Genomic DNA, 23,122 nt, shown 5'->3' on the forward strand with positions numbered 1-23,122 from the left:
GAAGACCTGCAAAAAGAAGTACTAGAAGAGCTAAGAGCTTTAAGATCAGGAGTACTAGACATAGTACCACCACCTTTGGGACTGGACAAACTTAAAAAAGCGATACCACCGTCAGAACAAGAACAACTTTTGGGAGCAGTTGGAGGAGAATAGAATAACCACACCATGTCTCTGCAATTATTAAGTTGGAACATTCATGGATTTAATTCCCCGGAGAAGAGGAAGAAAGTCTTTCATTTATTGAAAAAGGAACAATTGGACTTAATTTCTTTACAGGAAACTCATGTGATAAGGCTTCACAGGAAAGTACTGATTAATAAAAGATAGGGTCAAGAGTTTATTTCATCGGACAAGGTTAAAAAGAGAGGAGTTGTTATTTATGCCAAAGAGAGCCTATCACCGAAATTTGTTTTTAAAGATGAACAAGGAAGATTTGTGGCAATTGAGATTCAATCACAAGGAGAAAAATTTCTGATTGTAGGAGTTTATGCACCAAATGAGGGGAAATCTGAATTCTTCAAGAAATTGCATGAGACATTGCTTGACTACACGGACTACAACATTATTATGATGGGAGATATGAATGGAGTGGTATCTACAAATATGGATAAGTCGCAGAGACAGGTTGTAACTAAAGATGGCAGACTACCAAAAACCTTTTTTGAACTGACTGACAATATGGACTTGATTGACATCTGGAGAACTAAGAACCCCCTTGGAAGAGAGGGAACATTCTTCTCTGAAGCCAAAAAGACATGGACAAGAATTGACCAAATATGGATAACTAGAGGACTGGCACCTAAGACTCGAAAAATGGAAATTTGCCCAAAAACTTGCTCCGACCATAATGCGGTGATGATGGAGATGAAACTAACACCAATCGGTTCCTTCAGGTGGAGGATGAATGACACCTTATTTAGAGATCAAGAAGTTACCAAGAAGGCCCAAAAAATCTTGAGAGATTATTTTGAGATAAATTTGAATACCACGGTTGAAAAAAGAGTAATCTGGGACGCAAGCAAAGCGGTCATGAGAGGGTTTCTGATTCAACAGAACGCAATAAAGAAGAGAACTCAAAATGAGAAAAAAGATAAAATCTTGGAAAAAATAAAAGAAGGAGAGAAGAAATTAAGAGCGAAACCAAAGTTGCAAGAGATTCTGAGAGAAATAAAGCTATATCAAGTACAATACATGAAAATGATAAATCAGGAAGTAGAATGGAAAATTAAGCAGATGAGACAAAAGACATTTGAATCGGCTAATAAATGCGGGAAACTGATAGCCTGGCAGATGAAAAAAAGACAAAAATTAAATACCATCACAAATTTGGATGTGGAAGGAAAGAACATACAGAATCCATTGGAGATTAGAAAGTGCTTCCAGAGATATTTTAAACAATTATATACACAAGGGCCACAGAAAGAGACTGATTTAGACCAATTTTTAAGAACAAATGGATTACAAAAAATCTCTCAAGAAAATAAGATAATGTTGAATCACAAAATTACAGAACAGGAGGTTGAAGGTGCCATTCAGAACATGCAGTTGGGTAAATCTCCAGGGCCGGATGGTCTAACCTCCAAATACTATATATCTTTGAAAGATTGGTTAATTCAGCCACTAAAGGAGGTCTGTAATGAAATTTTGGAGGGGAAAAAGGCGCCAGAGTCGTGGAAGGAAGCTTACATTACACTTATACCGAAAACTGAGTCTGAAAAGACACAACTTAAGAACTACCGCCCCATATCCCTGCTTAATGTGGATTACAAAATTTTTGCTGATATCTTGGCTAATAGATTAAAAAAAGTACTAGTCGAAGAGATACATAAAGATCAAGCCGGCTTTCTCCCAGGTAGACATCTGTCTGACAATAGGAGGAATATAATTAACATTTTGGAGAAGCTGCAAGTGAACATCAATACCAAAGCAGTTTTAATTTTTATAGATGCGGAAAAAGCTTTTGATAATATTTCTTGGAATTTTATGAAGAAAAATCTTCAGGGAATGGGGGTGGGCCAAGGGTTTGAAAATGGTATAAGTGCAATTTACTCAGAACAAAAGGCTAAGTTAATAGTTAATAATGTGATGACAGAGGAATTTAAGATAGAGAAAGGGACACGACAAGGCTGCCCAATTTCCCCATTGCTTTTTATTTCGGTTCTGGAGGTTTTGCTGAATATGATTAGAAGGGACCGTCTAATTAAAGGTATTCAGGTCGGAGCCAAACAATATAAATTGAAAGCTTTTGCAGATGACCTAGTTTTGACGTTACAGGAGCCAGAATCTAGTACGAAAAGAGTATTAGAATTGATTCAAGAATTTGGTCATGTGGCAGGATTTAAGTTGAACAAGTCAAAAACCAAAGTGCTTGAGAAAAATTTTACACCAATTGAGAAAGAGAGGTTTCAGAAGGAGACAGGTTTAACATTAGTTAAGAAAGTAAAATATTTGGGGGTTAATATGACTGCTAAGAATTTAAATTTATTTAAAGATAATTATGAGAAATGTTGGATAGAAGTGAAAAAAGATTTGGAAATATGGTCAAATTTGAAGCTTTCCTTGTTGGGTCGAATTGCAGCTATAAAGATGAATGTATTGCCAAAAATGTTATTTCTGTTTCAATCATTGCAAATTTTGGACAAGATGGATTGTTTCAAGAAGTGGCAGAGACACATTTCCAGATTTGTCTGGCAGGGCAAGAAGCCTAGAATAAAATTTAAAATATTAACTGACGCAAAGGAAAGAGGTGGATTTGCCCTGCCAGACCTTAAACTTTATTATGAATCAGCAGCATTCTGCTAGTTGAAAGACTGGCTGGTTCTTGAGAACACAGACATTTTGGACCTAGAAGGTTTTAACAATGTTTTTGGGTGGCATGCATATCTGTGGTATGACAAGGTTAAAGCACATAAAGCATTTAAAAACCATATTGTCAGGAAAGCATTGTTCAATGTCTGGATAAGATACAAAGATTTACTGGAAAATAAAACCCCAAGGTGGTTGTCACCAATGGAAGCGAAGGCTCAGAAAAAGCTCAATATGGAGGCCAAATGGCCGAAATATTGGGAAATATTGGAACAAGAAGGAGACAAATTGAAATTGCAGAGTTTTGAGAAATTAAAAGATAAAGTGCGAGACTGGCTTCATTATTATCAAATAAGAGAGGCCTATAATTTGGATAAAAAAAATTGGCTTCCAGGTGGAAAAATCAAAATTGGAAACAGAACTGTTAGATCCCAAAACTAAGATACTTTCAAGAATGTATAACTTGCTGTTAAAATGGAATACACAGGATGAAACGGTAAAATCTGCTATGATCAAATGGGCACAAGATATTGGTCACAACATTATGTTTGCTGACTGGGAACAGTTGTGGACCACCGGTATGAAATTTACGGCATGTAATGCCTTAAGAGAGAATATTATGAAAATGATTTACAGGTGGTACATGACACCAGTCAAGCTTGCAAAAATATATCATTTGCCCGATAATAAATGTTGGAAATGTAAAGAAAATGAAGGTACATTCTTTCACCTTTGGTGGACGTGCCCAAAGATTAAGGCTTTCTGGGAGATGATATATAATGAAATGGAAAAGGTATTTAAATATACCTTCCTGAAGAAACCAGAGGCCTTTCTCCTGGGCATAGTCGGCCAATTGGTGCCAAAGAAGGATAGAACTTTCTTTATGTATGCAACAACAGCAGCAAGAATACTTATTGCAAAGTATTGGAAGACACAAGAGTTACCCACCCTGGAAGAGTGGCAGATGAAGGTGATGGAGTATATGGAATTGGCGGAAATGACTGGCAGAATCCGAGACCTGGGAGAAGAGTTGGTGGAAGAAGACTGGAAGAAATTTAAAGACTACCTTCAGAAACACTGTAAAATTAATGAATGTTAAAATGATGTTGGACTGAAAATAAGTGGCATTAGCAACAAAGTTAATAAGAATATGCAAAAATGAATTGATAAATGGATGAAAATATAGAGTTATTATATGTTAAGATATAGAGTTAAGATAAACGAAAGAGGGTAAGGATTTGCTGATTTGATTATTTAAATGGGAATACGAAAAGGGGAGGTGTGAGGAGGCCAAGGAAACAAGCTAATGAGTTTAAAGTTACTAAAAACGGATTTGTTTTTTAATTCTTTTTTATCTATTTGTTTTTGTATTTGGTATTTTTATTCTTCTTTTTTCTCTTTTATGTATTTTTCTATGTCTTCTTTTTTGTATCTTTTTCTTTCTATGTGACTTTTTTCTATTTTGTAAACTTATGTTTTTGTAAAATCTCAATAACTATCTTTAAAAAACAAACAAACAAACAGCCCAAGGGTAAAGCAGAAAGAAAAATTAGCAGGAACAATAAAGTCAGCATCTTCCCCAAGGTGGATTCCTAGTCAAAGCAGGAGTGCTCTGTGACGAGAGGCGGGACTGCCTTCTTGCATACATGTGATCCTATGGATCTTTGTTAGGTTGAAATTTAATAAAGGCTGATTTTTTGTGCCAATTTATGTAAAAGCAAAGCGAAAGCAAGTGCTCCTTAGGAATGGGTTTCGATACAAATATCTTGACCTACCTGTTTCTTTATATTAATTTATATAGACTTGTTTAACTTCCATATAGGCATTTTTGGACCCTTTCTGCCCCAAAGACTGCTTTCCACATTATACCTTGTTGTGATCTCCGGGACTGGCCAAATGCAGCAAGTCTTTATAATGTACACACAGAGACATTGGGGTCACAGTTCTGTGATTATGGAACTCGGGGGAAGGGAGCATTCTAAATATGAAGCTCCCTTCCCTGGAAGTCCATATCTCTTTCTGCTCTTTCACAGAAGCACTGAGCATCTTTTAGGAGCATTCCATGGCCTGTACAATTGGCATGGCTTCAAGTGGCCAGGAATAAACAAGGACCTTTCAATTATATTTTATAATTTAACAAGATTTTTCTTCCTCCTTGTTTTTTTGTACATTTATCTTAAAAGTATTTTAAGCTGTTTCATGTTGTTCAGACAATTGTGGGCTAAATACGATCTTGGTTACTATCTATGAAACACTTCCATTCAGGGGCTGACATTTAGTGGGCTGAGTACTGCAGGTTTTCAGCAAAAAAAAAAAAAAAGACCGGGGAGAAGCAATACCTTAACAGAGGTAAAATATACTAAGCACTTTCAACCACATGAAAAATGGCACAGCAAATGTTGAGAGTTTTTCTTCTTCATGAAGTATTGGCCAATGTGGCCCTTAATTTAAATTTATCACTGTGTTATAAAGATTCCTGTGATTTTTTTGTACAGAGTATTTTCTGTGCCTCCACAATGTAGCATGGTCACTTCTTTGGTGAACTGGCACATAGGTAATGGTTGCTATTTGTCTGGCATGTACTGCATTAGTAACAGGCTCTACGGTGCAAGTTTAACTTCTCAACTGTAACACACTTGCAGGTCCTCCATGGATTCCATCTAGAAAATGCTTCTTTGGTTGGGCTTACGAGCCTCACGCCATGTGGCTGTTCAGTTATCTGCTAAGTAATGGATGCATTTTGAATTCTAACTATTTGCACACACTGATTATTTTGCATGTGATTCTCCTTGTTTGATTTATCTGAAATTTCACCCACCTTCATTGGGTAGGGAAAGGAAAATGCAAAGTGGATTTCATTAACAATCTGAGTTTTGCTTTCAACCAATCAGGTATGCAAATAGAATATGCAAATACAAAGCAGAAGACCTTGGATAATTATTTGCACCATTGGAATAATATCTGCAAAATTGTAATATCTGTAGGGAAAGGTATCAGGTTGTATCCAATGAAGTTTTTCCTCAGAGTTGATGCATTACAATGAATTCACCTCAGTTAGTCACACTCATTAATTTTAGTGGTTTACTCTGAATATGACAAACATTGGATGCAACTCATTAACTGCACACACCCAAAGGTTTATAAGACCAACATATTTACATATTTGAGCAGAACCTGCAGAAAGAACGAGAAGAATTTTCATCTCAAATGTGCATTTTTCAACAGTTTTGTGGCTATGAACTTACATGCCATTGTGAGGACAAATAAATGTTGAATTCCATGAGTATAAAAGCATAGCATGCTATAAATAGCTGAACTGGTAGGGTAAGTTCTTGTTTAGGTAAGATTCCTGGGGGGTTGGGACAGATGACCCTTGCGGTCCCTTTCAACTCTACAATGCCATGATTCTATCTCCTTTGAATTCCAAGAGCAATTTTCTTGATCCAGCAAAATAGATCTGCACACCAAAGCAGTCTTATCTGTGTGTAGCTGATGTGGCTACACATCTGGATGTTCAGCCATGTTGGAGTTGTTGGCTGTCTTTGGAAGTGTCTGGGGATGCACATCTGTATCTATAGCTACCTTTTGTTATGTGTGGCAAGCCATAAGTGACCAGAAGTAAACTGGGCCACTTTCTTTTATTTGCCTCTTTTTTTTCTTTTTTTAAAAAACGACTTCAAACATTAAGACCTCTTTTATTTCGTTTTTCAAAATACAAAACATGCTATATATAGTATATATACTATATATATATAGAATACTAGATTATAAAATATATTATTTCTACATATATATTCCCCTATACGTGCTATACATGAAGTAATATAATCATAATTCTATCAATAAATACTCTACAGCATAATATAAACCTAAATTCTTCAGATCCGAATTCTCCCTTAATGTGCTATATCACCGAGTACCAATTACCTAGGGTTTCTTCATATTTTTCCTCTTAGGACCTCAACATCATATTTAATGTAACAAAATCTAACTTTTCCCATGCCTATCTAACTAGCTCAGTTTCCAGAATATGGCAAACAAAATTCTAGCTAGGGTATGTAAATAATAACACCTACTTCTAAAAAGCCACAGGAATACAATTTTAATGTAATTTGGTAAACCTGCTTAAGGATTCAAAGCTAAATCTATCCAAAATAAAATCTGCAATGGCTACAGCTGCCAATGAGCAGGAAGATGGGTGTTGTAGTTCAGCAACATTTAGATTGGCACAGGTTAGCCTCCCTTGCTTTAGAAGATCATTATTTTTACCATTCTGCATTTCCACTACAGGTGAGAAAAGTCACCCTGAATTCCTGAAAAATTTAAAGAGAAAGGTCTCCATTAGCAGTTAGTGAATTATACAAGCTTACAAATGCCAAGGTGTCTCCTTCCTTCCTCCCACCCGCATCATACCTGGGGAAAAAATAATCCCTACTAATCTGTAAAATGAGTATACATCTAAGTATAGATAGGTAAACCATTCCTTACTAATGCAGTGATCAAACTTCATAATGTTAAACACTTCACAGATCAAAACCTGTCATAACAAGAAGAAACTTATGTGTCCAGGGCAGTCTCCTGTATACAGTATCATGAACGTTGGTTATTAGATGCTGCACCGTCTAATTCAGTCAGAAAACTAATATGAGTTGTCTGGCAAGCTGAAATGCTTATGCAGATGAAACAACTGGAGGCTGTTTCACTTCCACGCTGTGTCTGTTCCATGGTTTACTTTGCAAATAGACCCTTTCTTTTCCATAAACGTGGCCACTGTGGTTCTGCAAAAAGCACAACACTGATCATCGTTTTTCAAGCCCTTGCATTCTGCTCTAGAGTATTTTGTGCATGCTGAGCCACTGGGCGAGATTCTGCTTGTTTTCCTTGACCGGTAGGTTTGTCACAAGAACAAACATCTCTTTGCCACGTTTCAAAAAACAACCATATCTGAGCGGCACAATCTTAAAGCAAGAGCGGGGGGGGGGGGGAATATTACATAAGCATTACTTACTACACACAGATATTCTTCCTCAAGTTTCAAATGGATCTACAGATTCTAAGGGATCTTAAGAATTTTTTCTACATGTTACTGATAACAAACTTGCAATAAAATATGTAAATGCTTTATTAATACAGTGCTCTTTCCCTCTTTGTTTTGCCCCAGGCAGTTTTCTATCTAGAAAATGCATACAACTTCAGAATATGACCACTGATTTCATCATTGCCTCCTTTATCTTCATTTTTTTAGGAGTTTTAATAGATTTTCCCTGACTGAATAAAGTGTAAGAAATCAGTCCTGTAAATGCTTTCCTTTTATCATGTAGATTATCTGACACTGCAAACTACCTGGACTGCCTCATTCAGTTGTGATTGATCTATCTGCAGTTTCAGTGTTTGAGAATCCAACCTGCTTTATGGTTTTGCTAAGTGAAGACAACATTCTAGAGAAAGCTTACTTCTGAATTCATATCCTTTACTAGAGATAGTTTCTAGACTTGGTGGAATAATCTTTCTACCTCCAGGTAAAAGGTAAAATCCCTGGATGGTTAAGTCCAGTCAAAGGTGACTATGGGGTTGCGGCACTCATCTCACTTCAGGCTGAGGGAGCCAGCATTTGTTCACAGACAGCTTTCTGGGTCATGTGCCCAGCATGACTAAACCGCTTCTGGTGCAATGGAACACCATGACGGAAGCCAGAGCGCATGGAAATGCTGTTTACCTTCCCACTGCAGTGGTACCTCTTTATCTACTTGCACTGGCATGCTTTCAAATTGCTAGGTTGGCAGGAGCAACGGAAGCTCACCCCGTTGCGAGGATTCGAACCGCTGACCTTCCGATCAGCAAGCCCAAGAGGCTCGGTGGTTTAGACCACAGCGCCACCCGCGTCCTAATAATATTGCATACTTAGCACAAATGAAAATAATTGCCAATATTTGGTCCCTAGTTGGCCAGATTGCCATGTTCACAGCCCCAAAGCTGCAAGCATCACCAGACCTCACTGATACTGAACTCCCTTTATCCTCTTCTTAGAATCAAGTCAACTTCTTTGTCAAAAGTAATGCCAATGTTTGAGCTGCTCAGAATCACAGCAAGTCTAGGTGTCCGGAGATGTCATGCCCACTGTGACTGCAATTAGTTTACTAGTTCTGTCTTGAGGAGTTCTATGGCTTCGAAGCTAGGCAGCTGGGTGGAAAGGGGGCCTGCAGAAATCTTATTACAGAGGTGGGGGAACTTTTCTTACCACCCTACCTCTGGCATAACAAATTTGACAGGTGTGCAGGACCGACATATTGTCAGCAACCTCTGCAGGTGAGGTGACTGCTCTACTTCTAGAGGCTTTCTGTGCTATAGGAAACGGACACATATGGGGAGCTTCCATTGTGTACAGTAGGCTTGCCCTGTATAAATTAACCCTCCACTGGGTGGTGAGTGGTAGGACACAAATGATGGGAACACAATTTTTTGTGGTGGTGGTGGGGAGAACTAGGAATGGCTCTCCCATTTAGTTTAGTTCACATTTAAAGGTGGACCCTACCTAATCAGCACTTTCCAGAACAATGGAAGAACCAAAACACAGCCATCGTTTGAAGCTCCTTTGAATTTTGCAATACTAAATCATGTGTTCCAAAACTCACAGACTGAGGTGAAGTGTCCATAAAAATGCTCATATTTGTGAAAATAGTCTACAGAATTGCATTATTTTAGAGAAATTTGCTCTGCCAAGATGTGTATATTACGTATCTCACAAATGGATGTGGAAATGTGGAGAACTGAATTGAAGATTAGAAAAATTAGAAGCAGAGAAACCAAAATGGACAGCTTCATTTATTCCTAGCAGAAACACAATGAAAGGTGTGTGTCTGCTCTCTCCCTCATACAATACTAATCTGTGAGGAGAACTCCTGCCTAGGGCTACCATCTGATCTTCTGCGGGGGTGGGACCAAACCATTACTTTCATATTGAATTCACTTCCAATATATAATTTTTTTGTTCTCTTTGTTTTTCCTTCCATTAGGCTTCCTCAGCCCCCACCTCTCCTCCAACTATTCCATTAAGGGCTTGTACTCATTCCACTATAAATTCTTCAGCAATGTTTTCCCCCTGTTCTCTAGTTAATATTCTTATCCAGGGCCTCTAGATAACAATATTCTTAATGCAGTCATTAGTTTTATACCGAGCATCTCGATGTGGGCCAAAAGATGAGGCTTCCAGCCTATTATACTGTTTGCCACTGCAATACAGAGAGACAAAAACGAAGAAGAAAATTAATATTCCCAAGATATCAAAGCAATGACGTACACACCACATTAATATTGAAACGCTGTTCTTGTGTTAGTTAAAATTGTGTTCAGCGGAAGAACCCACACAGTATTAACAGGAGCAAGACTTTCAGAGGCAAGACTTTACTCCCCCTTTGTCTGTCAGGGTGAGCTTAAAATAAAGTCTTTAAAATTTTATTATTTTGAAATTGAAAATGCCAGGTAAATTCATTACTTGTTTAGAACATTTCTATGCCTCCCTTCAACAAAGCCTCTCAGGGCAACATACTGGAAGATAATAGAAGCCAGTAAATAGATAAAACACTACAGGAAGCAATGAAAACAAACCTATATAATTCAGCAAAGCAGAATATTAACATAAAGCTAATTTCTATTCCCCGGTGAAATGTCTGGGCAAATAAATAATGTATTTGCCTGACACTGAAACGACATCAAGGTTGGTGCAAGGTGAGCATCTCTAAGGAGGGCATTCCATAAGTTGGATGGTAGGATGGAAAAGGCTGTCTCCCTCCTGTGTCAGGGCTAGTCAGGAGACACAGAGGAGAGCTTTCGGTGATAATAGTAGAGAGGTGTGGGCAGCCCACTGACAAAATACAGAAAAATAAAACATAAGAGCAAGCAGACAACTAAACAAATCCCAAGTATATAATACATATTAATAAATCAATCTGTTGATAGATAGAACTAACATATTAATCATAGATGACAAAATGAAAAGCTAAATTCCTGTGGAAGGTATGTTTAGATTTAGCAGGAGTGAATACATTAGCATTCACCGCTGGCAAATGTGAAAAACCCAAGAAACAAGGAAGGAATTAAGAGTTGTTTAGTGGCTTGTGCATGACAACTAGCTTCTTGCATAATCGTAATATCTCTCAGTTTCTCCATCCACTGCTTCAAGGAAGAGGTAATTTCTAGTTATTTCAAAAAGAAATGTTTACTACCAACTGTAAATTAACCAAGAGCTGTTTATAAGAGGATAAAGGGGACTCTGAATAAATTAAATTTACCACTGCCTTTATTGGATCTTTCTCAAACTGGGCAGCAGAGTATAAATCCACAATGATGTTAAATTTCTAGACATTCGGGGAGATTATGGGGCACACCACACTGGGCATTAAAGCAATTCCAACGTATCACAACCTTTCCAACATAGCGTGCTACGCTATTTGTGTAATATCCAATGTCACTTGAGTGGGGTTCCATCACGTGACAGGACTTCCTCTTCCTTTCTCGTGTGGCCCCCATGCGTCTTCCAAATCTGCTTCACAGCATCCTTCCAATCCTCAAGAGCAGATTTGGAGGCATGGGGGGGCTGTGGGGAGGAGGACTTATCCCTTTCACAAATGGCGTCCATCTTTCTGGTGGGTGGACATAGCTGGATTCCACCCTTTGTTTATTGGATACACGAATACGTGCACCATGTAACAGTGAGTGAATACTTTAAACTAAGTTGCACAAATAGAGACTCTGGAGGCAGTTTACACACACACACACACACACACAGTACCAATAATAAAACATTTTCCACTTTACATTTGGTATTTGACTTTTCCCCACCCTTCCATGGTTTCCTCATATTATCTATTGCTGCTGTATATTATAGTTATTCTATACATTATTTCTGCCACATTATTCTTAGTATACCTTTTACTGCTATACTTCAAAGCTGATTGTATTTTAACATATTTACATTTAAAAAAAAATCTACAAACAATTTCCAGTCCTCCTTGAAAGCTGTCTCATTTTGCTCTCTAATTTTACTAGTTAAGCTTGCCAATTCAACATGTCCCATCCATTTCATCTGCCATTCCTCTTTTGTAGCTACTGCGTCAGTTTACCATATCTTCTGGATAATTCATGATGATTTGCTTAACTCAATCAACCAGCAACCCAACAAAGAGGGAAGTGCCTCTGGAAGTCTTGCTCCCATTAACCCCACTTTGGTTCTTCCACTGATCTCCAAATTCAACTAATGGAGAGGAATTATAGCTAGTATCAATGCAATGTGAACCACATCTGCCTTACAGCAGACATTGTGGCAAAATGTCAAGAACATTAATTTCCTTCTGCTTCATATTAATCTACTTTCCAGTCATGTTTATCAAACACTTCCCCTAGGTTCATTTTCGAAGCCCAGGATTATGAGGGAAACATCCTCTCTCAAATAGCAGCTTAAAGCTTCAGGAGCTGGATTCAGTATAGTATTTTACATTACAAAGGGCAGCATATAAGCTAAGGGTGCAATTGGATACAACCCAAAACATGGTTAAAATTAAGGACAGAAAAACTGGTCTTAACTGGTTGTTCCTTTTAAAGCTGATGGAATCCTAAATGTTGATAAGGCTAAACCAGGTGAATTAACTTGGAATAAACTACCGAATTGGCCCGAATATAAGCCACACCCGAATATAAGCTGCACCTTTAAAATTGGAGGGGGGGGAGAGAAAAAAAGAAAAAATACCCAAATACAGTGGTACCTCTGTTTACGTACTTAATTCGTTCCGGAGGTCTGTTCTTAACCTGAGGTACCACTTTAGCTAATGGGGCCTCCTGCCGCCACCGCGCCGCCACCGCATAATTTCTGTTCTCATCCTGAAGCAAAGTTCTTAACCTGAGGTAATATTTCTGGGTTAGCGGAGTCTGTAACCTGAAGCGTCTGTAACCTGAGGTACCACTTTATAAGCCACTCACTTTCCTTGCTGCTCCTGGCTGCATACTGGGTGGGGGGAGCTGCGCTGCGTTGCCAGCGGCCTTTCCCCTTCCTTGCTCTCCCTTCCCAGCCTTGGGTGAGAGGACGGGACTGCGTGTGGGGTGGGCATCGCTACGCTACGCTCCTGGCGCTGTTTGCCCCGAGCTCCTTGCTGCATACCGTAAGGTTGCAAATATAATCTGCACCTATATATAGTGGAGCCGGAAACAACAATACAAGTCTTGCCAAGATATTCATAGGAATAAAAGCGATATGACCACACTCTCCCGAGGTGAGAATTGAGTGCCCCTCACAACTATATAGAACAGAGGCGAATAACTGGTGTCTAATTGTTTCCAAGGAAAGAGCATAAGAACAGCAGAGTGGATTGCAACTGGTTTTTAATATCAGCAGAAGATTAGCATTAATTATTTCCAATTTACTCTAATTGGCCTCATATTTTGAAATGGCTTCAAAGAGTTCTAGCTCAAAAATGTCTTTAGTTTAGTTTAGCAGAAACAGGCATGATTTTGTATAAAAACAGTATTGTCAGCCAACATCAAAAGTTCATGCTCTGTGACGCCAGCAGGGCTCTTTAATTTAGCTTGCTTTACCAGAACAGACTACAGAGCCAGCAGGAGAGAGATAAGCTGCAACAAGTCCAGAAAGTTTACATCATATTTTGGTTTGCATCACTATCCAGCTTTATAGGATTCTGCATGAGCACTGGCAGATATGCAAGATCATCTTTGCTTCTAGGTTGCATGATTACCTTTGCAGGCAGACACTTGCTCCTTGTCGAGAATCCCCAGAGACTGATGAGCCCAGCAGGTCTGTTCTGATATGAGACAGCCTTATTAAACCCATTTCATCAACTATTAGAACAGCACTCTGGCTGGTGGCAATTCTTGCCTGTCTCTGTGTGGAACAAGCAGCAATAAAAAATAATAAATGTGCTCATGAGTTGCAGAGAGCTCTCAGAGGTTTTCATGTCAGCTTGTTAGGAAACTACAAGTAGCTCCACTTACACAGATTGCAGTATGGTGATCCCCAACAGTGTGTGGGAGCCAAGTAATAGGAGCCTGAATGGTGTGCCTATAGGAACTGATGTTCTCAAATTCAATAAAACTGACTGGGAACAAAAATGCATATAAGTGTAAAGTTGCCCAGAAAGTGCAGCATGGTTACATTTCATTTCAAAAGAGAGAAAATGGGGGCATTAGTTAAATCAGGGGTGGGGAACCTCTGGCCTATGGGTGAGTCTTGGTCTGTCTTGAGGTCCAATTGTCCTTCAAGGCCACTTCTCACAAACCATGCCTACCCATCAATTAGCTAACATCACTGGGAGAAAATGTGCTGGCAGAGCAGACCCCTGCAGAGAGCAGAACTGGACCCTCCATTTACCAGCTGGTGAGCAGAGAGTTCAATCCTGCTTGGTGCTACTCAGCATGTTCCCTACAGGAAACACGGCAAAAGAGACCTCTTCCCACCCCACCCCCCATGGGTCATTTCTGAGAGCTGGATGGAACTACCCACCTATCAGTCACCTGACATCATCATAATGACAGAGGGTTGGCTTGCAGGGTGGTGGGAGCAAAAGATCAAAGAGGACAAAAAGCTTCCCCATTCCTAAAGTAAAAGGAAAGGCTAGAAGGATCAAACACATTGGGGGGGGGGGTTACTTAAAACCACAATAATAGAAGTTCACCTAAAATTAGGAAACATACCAAGAGAATGTCAGGATGGTTAAGCAGTAGAATCAAGGAACCTATAAAAGACTAGAAGGTTTCCTTTAAATAAGTGGAAGTCTTACCCAAATGAGGAGAGCAGAAAGGAGGAAAATATTATGGGAAAGCAAGTTTAAGCTGTTGTGAGAAAGAAGAATTTGAGGAGCAGGAGCAGATCTTAAAAAAAAAAAAAAGGGATTGTGTTTAATACGGAACCAGATTGAAAGCATATGAAAAATGTCCTGAAAATGATGGAATGGTCCATTGGCAGCCCAGAAGCTTCCTTTGGTCCCATCTGATCTAACTTTTCTGCAGCCCCCACACAAGGAGATGTCGGCCAGCCGAGAGATAAAGATGGATAGCAGAACTGTCTTTAGCCCAGCAAGTACTGCTCTTGGGCTACCTTTTCAGCCGAGGCTAAACTCCTAATACTGTCTTGCAGAGCAACAGGAAGTGGTCCAACCTCACAGCCTGCTACAGTGGAAAGAAAGAAGCTGCAGAGGTCTCTGGACCATCCTCCCATTTCATACAGGTCAGTAAGCTGACCCACAAGGCATGCAACAATGCTCGCGAAGATAATGTTTTTGACCTCACAAGCAGGTGGTTAGAAATGGAGCCTCACATGGTGCTCTGTAGCTTGCAAAGAACAGCTTCTTACCCTCCAGGCTGTCCCTCCTGAAATATTTAAGAGTATGCCATGTGAAGGATAGTGGTGGGAAGGAAGGCTGAGAGTGGTGCTATCTAGCCAAAATCAATGCAGCTCTTTGGGTTCTCTCCCAGCTGGCTGGTGCTACTTGCAGCTCAGAGTGACAGCTCAAGTGGCTTCAGTGATATATCAGAACAACGTGGTGTAGTGGTTAGAGTCAGACTCGGACCCGGAAGACCAGACTTCAAATTTCCACTTAACCATGAAATGCACTGGGTGACCTTGGGCAAATCACTACCTCTAACCTACCTGACAGGGTTGTTGTTATGATAAAATGAGGAGCAGGAAAACCATGTGCATCATCTTGAGCTGCTTGGTGGAAAGGTGTGATATAAATGTAATAATAAATCCTCTTATTTAGTGTTGGGAAGGGTCTTCACCTCGGGGCTATACCTTGCTTGCCAATGCTCATGGGAGAGCAGCGATGTCAAGGGTGGGGGCAGTATTCTGTTGATAAGCTGCTTGGCTGAGAATAATCAAACCTCCCCCCAGCTTCCATCCTCAGGCTGAAGACACTGGTTCATGTTTAGAGATCCCTCACCTACAGTGGCTGCACGCAGTCAGACATCCCCACCCCAATAACTGTAGAGCTCAATGCTGATTTTGGCTCCATGATGTAGTCAGTTTCGCTTGCCAGCAGCTCTGTCAATGAAGTGGCAGATTCAAGGGGGAATCACAGTTTAAATTATTAGCAGGGGTGGGGATGCTTGCCAGAGGAATACCAGTCTAGAATTCCCAGCCTATAAACATGTTAGTACATCCTAAACAGGAAGCATGCCTGCTCAGACCCTTTTAGCTTAATGGGCAATATACTGAAAGTCAGACGACGCCATCTTCTGGATGAAATATTATATATAGTTTTATGAAAGAGCAATTACAGTATCACCCTGACGTGCATTATAGTCATAAATGCATGTTTTAACACGGGGTTGTTTCTTCTTTAATTTCTTTATTGAACCAGATCTAGTCTCACAAATATACAGTAACGGCAGCATGGAATGAGAGACTAGTGGATTTCAACCTCTGAATCTTTTCTCTCTCCCCACCTCAACCGCAGTGTGGTGTAGTGGTTAGAGTGTTGGACCAGGGTTCAAATGCCCACTTCAGCCATGAAGCTCCTTGTGTGGTGAGCTTGGGCCAATCACTATCTCTCAGCTTAATTTACACCACAGGGTTGTTGTGGGGGTTCACAGGAGAGAGAGAACCCGTCTTGTTCTCAGCAATAACGGCGCGCACGTGTAAGGAAATTAAAACTGTCCAATACAATGCAGCCCTGGATCTTTCTACTCAAGAGTAACCCTCGCTGAGCTCAATGGTATCTACTGCCAAATAAGTGCGCACAGGACTGCAGCATTTCAAGCATACACCACACGAACTACCTATTGCACCTGCAAGAATAAAGTAAACAAAAGAAACTGCTTGGTGTGCATTGGATTGCAGTCTTAAACGGAAGCAGCAGTTTTCGGCAAATAGCTAGGTACCCTGATCCTGGCTGAAGATTATCCTCAAACTTAAAGGTAAGGGCTGCTGAAACATGCTTCGGCAGCACATGTGAGCTATACGGACGCGCCTGAGTGCAGGAGCCAGAATCGAGGACATCCAGGTTAGTTCATAATATTAAGATCAGGCGCATCTCCAGGCTCCGCAGCCACGCGTTCTTTTAACGGTTTTAGAACGTCGCTAAAGGGCTTCAACGGGCATTTCCCAGGTACGCATGCTCAGCAGCACTCCGAGAAGGCGCAGGGCTCATTTCCGCCCTTAGTGTCTACCTTATTTCCGGGTTCTGCTCTTCGAATGGGTTGCCATAGCAATTGAGAAGCGTATCGTCTTCATGGCTGTCTGTTTACAGAGGCGTTTTGCTCGCTCCGCCCGCTGGAGCGCTCTGCAGAGAACCTGCGCGGGGTGAGTTAATGCCGGGCGAAGTTTGCAGATTATGCCGTTGTTGTTGTTGTTGTTGTTGTTGTTGTTGTTGTTGTTGTTTATTACTTTGAGGGGGCAAGTTAACATTTCCCGACCAACATAATAATAAGAATAAGAATAAGAATAAGAATAAGAATAAAAAATTAATTAATTAATTAATTAATTAATTTTATTTATATCCTGCCCTCCCCGGCCAGGGCCGGGCCCAGGGCGACCAACACCAAACACAAACCACAACAAAACGCAATAGAAAAAAAACAAAAACAGTTAACCAAAATACGGCCCAAAACACAGCTTAAAATGCAGCCTCATTTTAGTGTGATTGGTCAGTCAGTTAAGTATTTCTATTGTTTTACTTGATTGGGGGGAGCTGGCCCTCTTTGGCTACGGCTATAATCACTGTACTAATTTGTGTATGGGATCATGCCATTAACTAACACCCCACTGTTTCCATATGGTCGTGGAACTATAGTGCTCTTTGGGTTCTCTTAATGAGATTTAGGGCAATGGGGAGAAGTGCACAAGCTCTGCCTGTCACTGTGCTGATCCCCCTCTATGAGTTGAAGGTTGAACATGTAAAGTCAGAATCCTGTATGTGCAGAGACTTACTGTGCATTTTGGAACCATAACTTTCCAGAATATTAAAATGAATAGCCTCCAAGAATACAAAAGGCTTCCTTGGGAAATGATACATAATGAATTGGGGAAAAAATATTTAAAAGTACTTTCCCAAAAAACCCAGAGTTATTTCGGTTGTATGCAACAACTGCATACATACGGCCCGTGTTTTGTTAGCCCCAAAATGGAAAATGAGCGAGGTCCCAACCAAAGAAGAGTGGCAATGTGAGTTGACAGAATATGCGCAGCTTCCAGATTTAACATACAGAATAAGAAAACATGAAGAATATATGTTGAGAGAAGATTGGAAAAACGTTTATTGAATATATGGGAAATAACTGTACAGCTGAAGACGCTGGCAGCATTAGGATAAATTCAGCAGTGTAAATAAGTTATGGATGGAATAATGGAATACTGAATAGTATAGTTTCTGTAAACTATGCAGGGATTTATGATCTGTAAAATGAACCATGGAAAGAGAAGGAAAGTCACTGATATCTTATGGATCTAAAAATGAGTACTTTAAATTGTAAAACAGAAAATTTAATAAAAATTACATAAAAACAAAACAAAAGGCTTCCCACTTCACAAGTTTGCCCTCCTGCTCATGAAGGATGGCAAGAACAATGACAGGAGGTAGAACTAGCCTGTGTATCCTTGCTGGCCTTCCTCATGTCTTTACCTAAGTCATATCAAGAATATCCAAAGAGGGGTGCTGTTTCCATCAAATATACGCTGTGTGGAAAATGTGGAAGAGAATGGTAGGTTGATGAATATCAAATTAATTTAATACATGCCATATAATGCGCTCCCTTTATCTGCTTATTTCAGTTTTTAATGGATATTACAAGGGGAAGCCTGGATGACATTTCAAGGCCAGCATCTAGCTCAAGAATTAATCATGGGAGCAAAGTTTTAAGCACATCCTTAGAGATTTTAACACCAGCGCCAAGCCTGCCTAAGGTAACTATTATGTCCACTGTTTTTCTTGCTCTTTCTTCTACAGTGTTTTCAAGTTTTTGTCAGAGATGCTGTTAATGTTTATAATTATAGTAACATTAGTGAGGTACAGTCCTTGAGAAACCTGTATTTAGTAGAGTGGTACCTCGGACGCGGGTGGCGCTGTGGGTAAAACCTCAGTGCCCAGGACTTGCTGATCGTAAGGTCAGCGGTTCGAATCCCCGCGGCGGGGTGAGCTCCCGTCGTTCGGTCCCAGCTCCTGCCCACCTAGCAGTTTGAAACCACCCCTAAGTGCAAGTAGATAAATAGGTACCGCTTTATAATGGGAAGGTAAACGGCGTTTCCGTGTGCGGCACTGGTGCTGGCTCGCCAGTTGCAGCTTTGTCACGCTGGCCACGTGACCCGGAAGTATCTTCGGACGGCGCCGGCTCCCGGCCTCTTGAGTGAGATGAGCGCGCAACCCTAGAGTCGGTCATGACTGGCCCATATGGGCAGGGGTACCTTTACCTTTACTTACCTCGGGTTAAGTACTTAATTCATTCCGGAGGTCCGTTCTTAACCTGAAACTGTTCTTAACCTGAAGCACCACTTTAGCTAATGGGGCCTCCTGCTGCCGCCGCGCCGCTGGAGCACGATTTCTGTTCTCATCCTGAAGCAAAGTTCTTAACCCAAAGTACTATTTTTGGGTTAGCGGAGTCTGTAACCTGAAGCATATGTAACCTGAAGCATATGTAACTCGAGGTACCACTGTACTTATATTTTATGTTTTTATAATAAAGTGTATTTCCGGTTGGATCCATTCCTCAAATCCTCTTTCATGGTAGAGACTCTGATCCATCGGAGGATCATGTTGGAGGAATGGGACAGGTGATTTTTGCCAATTCCTGTCCCCACCCCAGTCTCCAGTGCCACACCCCACACTGTTCTGGAGGGCCCCCCAACCACCTGGAGTAACTATTCAGGGGGAAGAAGGAATTGGCAAAAGTCCCCCCCTCCTCTGCCTGTGGGTGTATCCCATATTTGTTTCAAAATAGGCATCTGCACAAATGATTAGGTTCCACCCATGTTTTGAAACAATTCATTTATTAAATGAATTTTGTGTGTGTGTGTGTGTGTATATAAATCATACTTTGAAGGAGGGACATGTGTCTTGATACTCTTCTAGTTTTTTGCTCTCATTCACTACCTGTCCCCCTCTCCCCCTCCTTTCTTTTTGCTTTGTTTAAAACAACCTAGGAAATAAGGCCATAAACATTTTGCTAGACTGCCTGTCCACTGATACATACTGTGATATGTGGCATAAAATAAAGAGAGAGCCAACCACTGTAAAGCTTATTTGTTTGGTCACTTGGAGGTGATTCTTTGCACTGGCAACTAAATACACTGGTACCTTGGGATGCGAACGGGATCCGTTCCGGAGCCCTGTTTGCATCCAGAAGCAAACGTAACTAGCAATGGCACGTCTGTGCACGCACGCGTCGCTTTTCGACGCTTCTGCGCATGCGCGTGACATCATTTTGAACATCTGCCCATGCGCGAGCAGTGAAACCCGGAAGAAATGCACTCCTTACTTCCAGGTTGCCGCAGAGCGCAACTCGAAGGTGCTCAGCCTGAAGCAACTTCAACTTGAGGTATGACTGTAAGTGACTATTCCCAAGACTTTTTTAAAAAAATAAAATACAGTAGTTTATAAATATTTGCAATGTATTATCATAGCTTTAGATTTCATCTGAAATTACATTAAAAAGGAAATTTTATCTATGGTTCCAAATGATAATAAGGAGAAATAGTGACCAATGTGCTTGTAGCAAATTTCTATTTCTGCAATCAATTCTAGGTTGCTTTTTATAATGAACACAAAGAACATGAGTCAAAAGAAAATTATGATGAAAATAGAGAGGAATATGGAACCAAAAAAATGAGAACCTCGGAAGTCATATCTGAAGAAAAGATGAATAGTAGTTACCAGCTGGTAATACAGAATACAAATCAGGTAAAAGGTATGAAATTTAGTATGTGTACAGTGCTTGTTTACATACAAGTAAGTTCAATGGCATTTGTTATTTTATTTATTTCATAAAATTTATACACCGCATGATTGTAAAAAAGAAAAGAAAAAGCCACCCTCAAAGCAGTTTACAAAATGGTGTTCTGTGGGACCTATTCCTTAGAGTGTGTGTTAGGGTTGCCACCTTGGTTTTCTAGGGGAAAACTCAATATTAAAGTTACAGAACTATGTAAATATTCTTCTCTTAGCTTTTTAGAAGCTCAGTTGAGAAATTCTCTGAATGTGGATAAAAAAGAAGGGTTAAATATATTTGAGAGCAGAATTTTGCACTTTGACCTGCTTCTGCTGCTTCAAATATGACTCAAGTATTGTACAAATTAATCAAATCACAAGAGGAAGACATATTATTTGCACAATGAAGAGACACCCAGAATAACCTCCCCTTTTCTTGCTCTTCTATTTCAAACCCTCAGTATGCTTTTAGACTTGGGGCCAATTCACACAATCAAATAAACTGTTATTAATTAAGTGATAAAGTCCTGTCCTTGAAAAGTCACTCGAGCTTAATGGATACTGCACATGATAAAAGATTTCCACAAAAGTTTATCTAAGTTAATGTAATAGTTGGTCCCCTGGGGTGGGGGAAACAGGAAGTTTTGCTGAGAAAGTGCTCAGCTATTAAATGAGTCTATGAAACCTAGATCCAATCAGAACTAGAGCAGTACATAAGGGAGGATGTGTGATGAAATCTTGCAGCTTCAAATATAATAGAAAGAGGGATGATATAAAAAGGCAGGTGAACAGCAAGGGAGAAATAGCAGGCTGGGTGAACAATGACTGCTGGATGACCCTCCCCCCAAAAAATTATTTCATAGAATCATAGAGTTGGAAGGGATCCCCAAGGGTTATCTAGTCCAACCCCCTGCAATGCAGGAATATCAGCTAAAGCATCCATGACAGATGGCCATCCAACCTCGGCTTTAAAACCTCCAAAGAAGGAGAGTCCACAACCCTCCGAGAAAGTCCATTCTACTGTTGAACAGCTCTTACTGTCAGAAAATTCTTCCAGATGCTTAGTTGTAATCTCCTTTCGTGTAAAATATTTGTCTTACAGCATAAGCTCCTGGGATTAGAGCCCTATTTTATATTAAATTTTGTCACGAATATCAGTGAAATTCAAAATACTGGTTAAAAGTGCAGTGAATGTTGGAACTGATTGAGACATACAGTCACTAGTTTTGTGCACACTCCCCCAAATTGCGCCCTCTGCTCAAAAGTTTCTGCGTAGAGGGGGTGATCCTAAGGGGCGGAGGGTGTAGAGGGTTTTCCTGTCCTGCCTAGCACTCCCTTCTGCCTGATGCACAGCCCCCTAACAGCCATAGATCACTCTGGGCCAGCCAACCTGACCTGTAACTATCTGTGGCTGTCTGAACCTGACTCATCCAATACCTGAGTCCCTCCATATGGGTCCAGTTTGGCTTGGGACTCTGCCAGATCTGGTGTACAGCCCTAGCTTGGATAGTTTCTGTAATGGAATATTTTAATAATAATTTGTGCACCAAGCTCCAGAGGGTTTGGTGGTCAAACTAATGCCTCTTCTTCACTGGAAATGTATTGCTTGTTTCCTAACATGATTGTGCAGTAGGCCTTTAATTGCTGCATCACAGACAGAAATGAAATAAATGATTATGTCATCACCATAGTATATTCATGCCGGAGAAGCTTTGCCTGTTAATTTTCTGCCTGTCCTGCACCCATTTAGATAACATGTTGTGCCAGAAAAGGGTGGCAACAACACTTTCCTGTGAGCTACAAAATATATTAATATAATATGGTGAGGTAGTTAACAACCAGTATGTAAGTAGTACTGTTAAAAGTTGTTTAAAGCCACACAGATATTTGGCAGAACTTGACAGAACTCCATATACTTGTGTACTGTTCCAAGTTGTTTCTTAGTTTGTAGTAATGATGATTTCACTGTTGGTTCAAATCTAAAGGTGCTGCTAATTTCATGCATGACTTCTGTTTTTCAGAATATTCCTCAAGCTCAGCAGATTCTGAAGATGACTGGGCTGAAAACAGATGGTCTTGTAGCCGCAGTGCTCCTCAGAATGAACCAGCTAGATTAGCAAAAGGTATTCCCAACGTTTCGCCTGCAATTGAACCTGGAGAAGACATCCTGTTGTGCATGACGTTGTTTATCCAGTGTCACAAATAAGTAGATAGTGGATAAAGAGAACTTAGGGTGACTTTTTTATTTCCATATCAAGCAAATAGTAATTCTGGGGAATCTGTGGTTGGGACACAACTACCTTCATCCCTGTCCATTGGCCACATTGGCCAGGGCTGATGGGAGTTGGGAGTCCAACAAGATCTGGAGGGCCACAGGTTCCCCACCCCCTATTATA

General features: G+C 40.3%; 2 protein-coding genes and 1 long non-coding RNA gene across 6 annotated transcripts in view; 2 read left to right on the forward strand and 1 right to left on the reverse strand.

Moving 5' to 3' along the window:
* Window positions 1-6,457, forward strand: part of GPR176 (G protein-coupled receptor 176) — a 38,799-nt gene extending 32,342 nt beyond the window's left edge. The window contains exon 4 of the mRNA XM_083616079.1: window positions 4,336-6,457. Within this exon, the coding sequence (XP_083472205.1) occupies window positions 4,336-4,340 (5 nt within the window). The 3' untranslated portion in view covers window positions 4,341-6,457. The remainder of the gene's footprint in view (window positions 1-4,335) is intronic.
* A 6,312-nt stretch (window positions 6,458-12,769) lies between these two features.
* Window positions 12,770-16,886, reverse strand: LOC310766552. Of its 2 annotated transcripts, none has more exons than XR_014550244.1 (3): window positions 16,532-16,886; window positions 14,312-14,404; window positions 12,770-12,981 (listed from the first exon to the last, which is right to left on the reverse strand). It is a non-coding gene; the product is annotated as an uncharacterized lncRNA (long non-coding RNA). The 2 variants fall into 2 exon arrangements; XR_014550245.1 differs by lacking the exon at window positions 12,770-12,981 and adding an exon at window positions 13,038-13,613.
* Window positions 16,887-16,969: 83 nt separating this feature from the next.
* Window positions 16,970-23,122, forward strand: part of FSIP1 (fibrous sheath interacting protein 1) — a 95,662-nt gene continuing 89,509 nt past the window's right edge. For all 3 annotated transcript variants that reach the window (XM_083614907.1, XM_083614906.1, XM_083614905.1), the window contains exons 1-4: window positions 16,970-17,110; window positions 18,578-18,709; window positions 20,544-20,706; window positions 22,748-22,849. In XM_083614907.1, the coding sequence (XP_083471033.1) occupies window positions 18,584-18,709; window positions 20,544-20,706; window positions 22,748-22,849 (391 nt within the window). In that variant the 5' untranslated portion in view covers window positions 16,970-17,110; window positions 18,578-18,583. The remainder of the gene's footprint in view (window positions 17,111-18,577; window positions 18,710-20,543; window positions 20,707-22,747; window positions 22,850-23,122) is intronic.

Source organism: Podarcis filfolensis (assembly GCF_964270895.1).
Source record: "Podarcis filfolensis genome assembly, chromosome: 1".
In the NCBI taxonomy this organism is placed as follows: Eukaryota; Metazoa; Chordata; class Lepidosauria; order Squamata; family Lacertidae; genus Podarcis; species Podarcis filfolensis.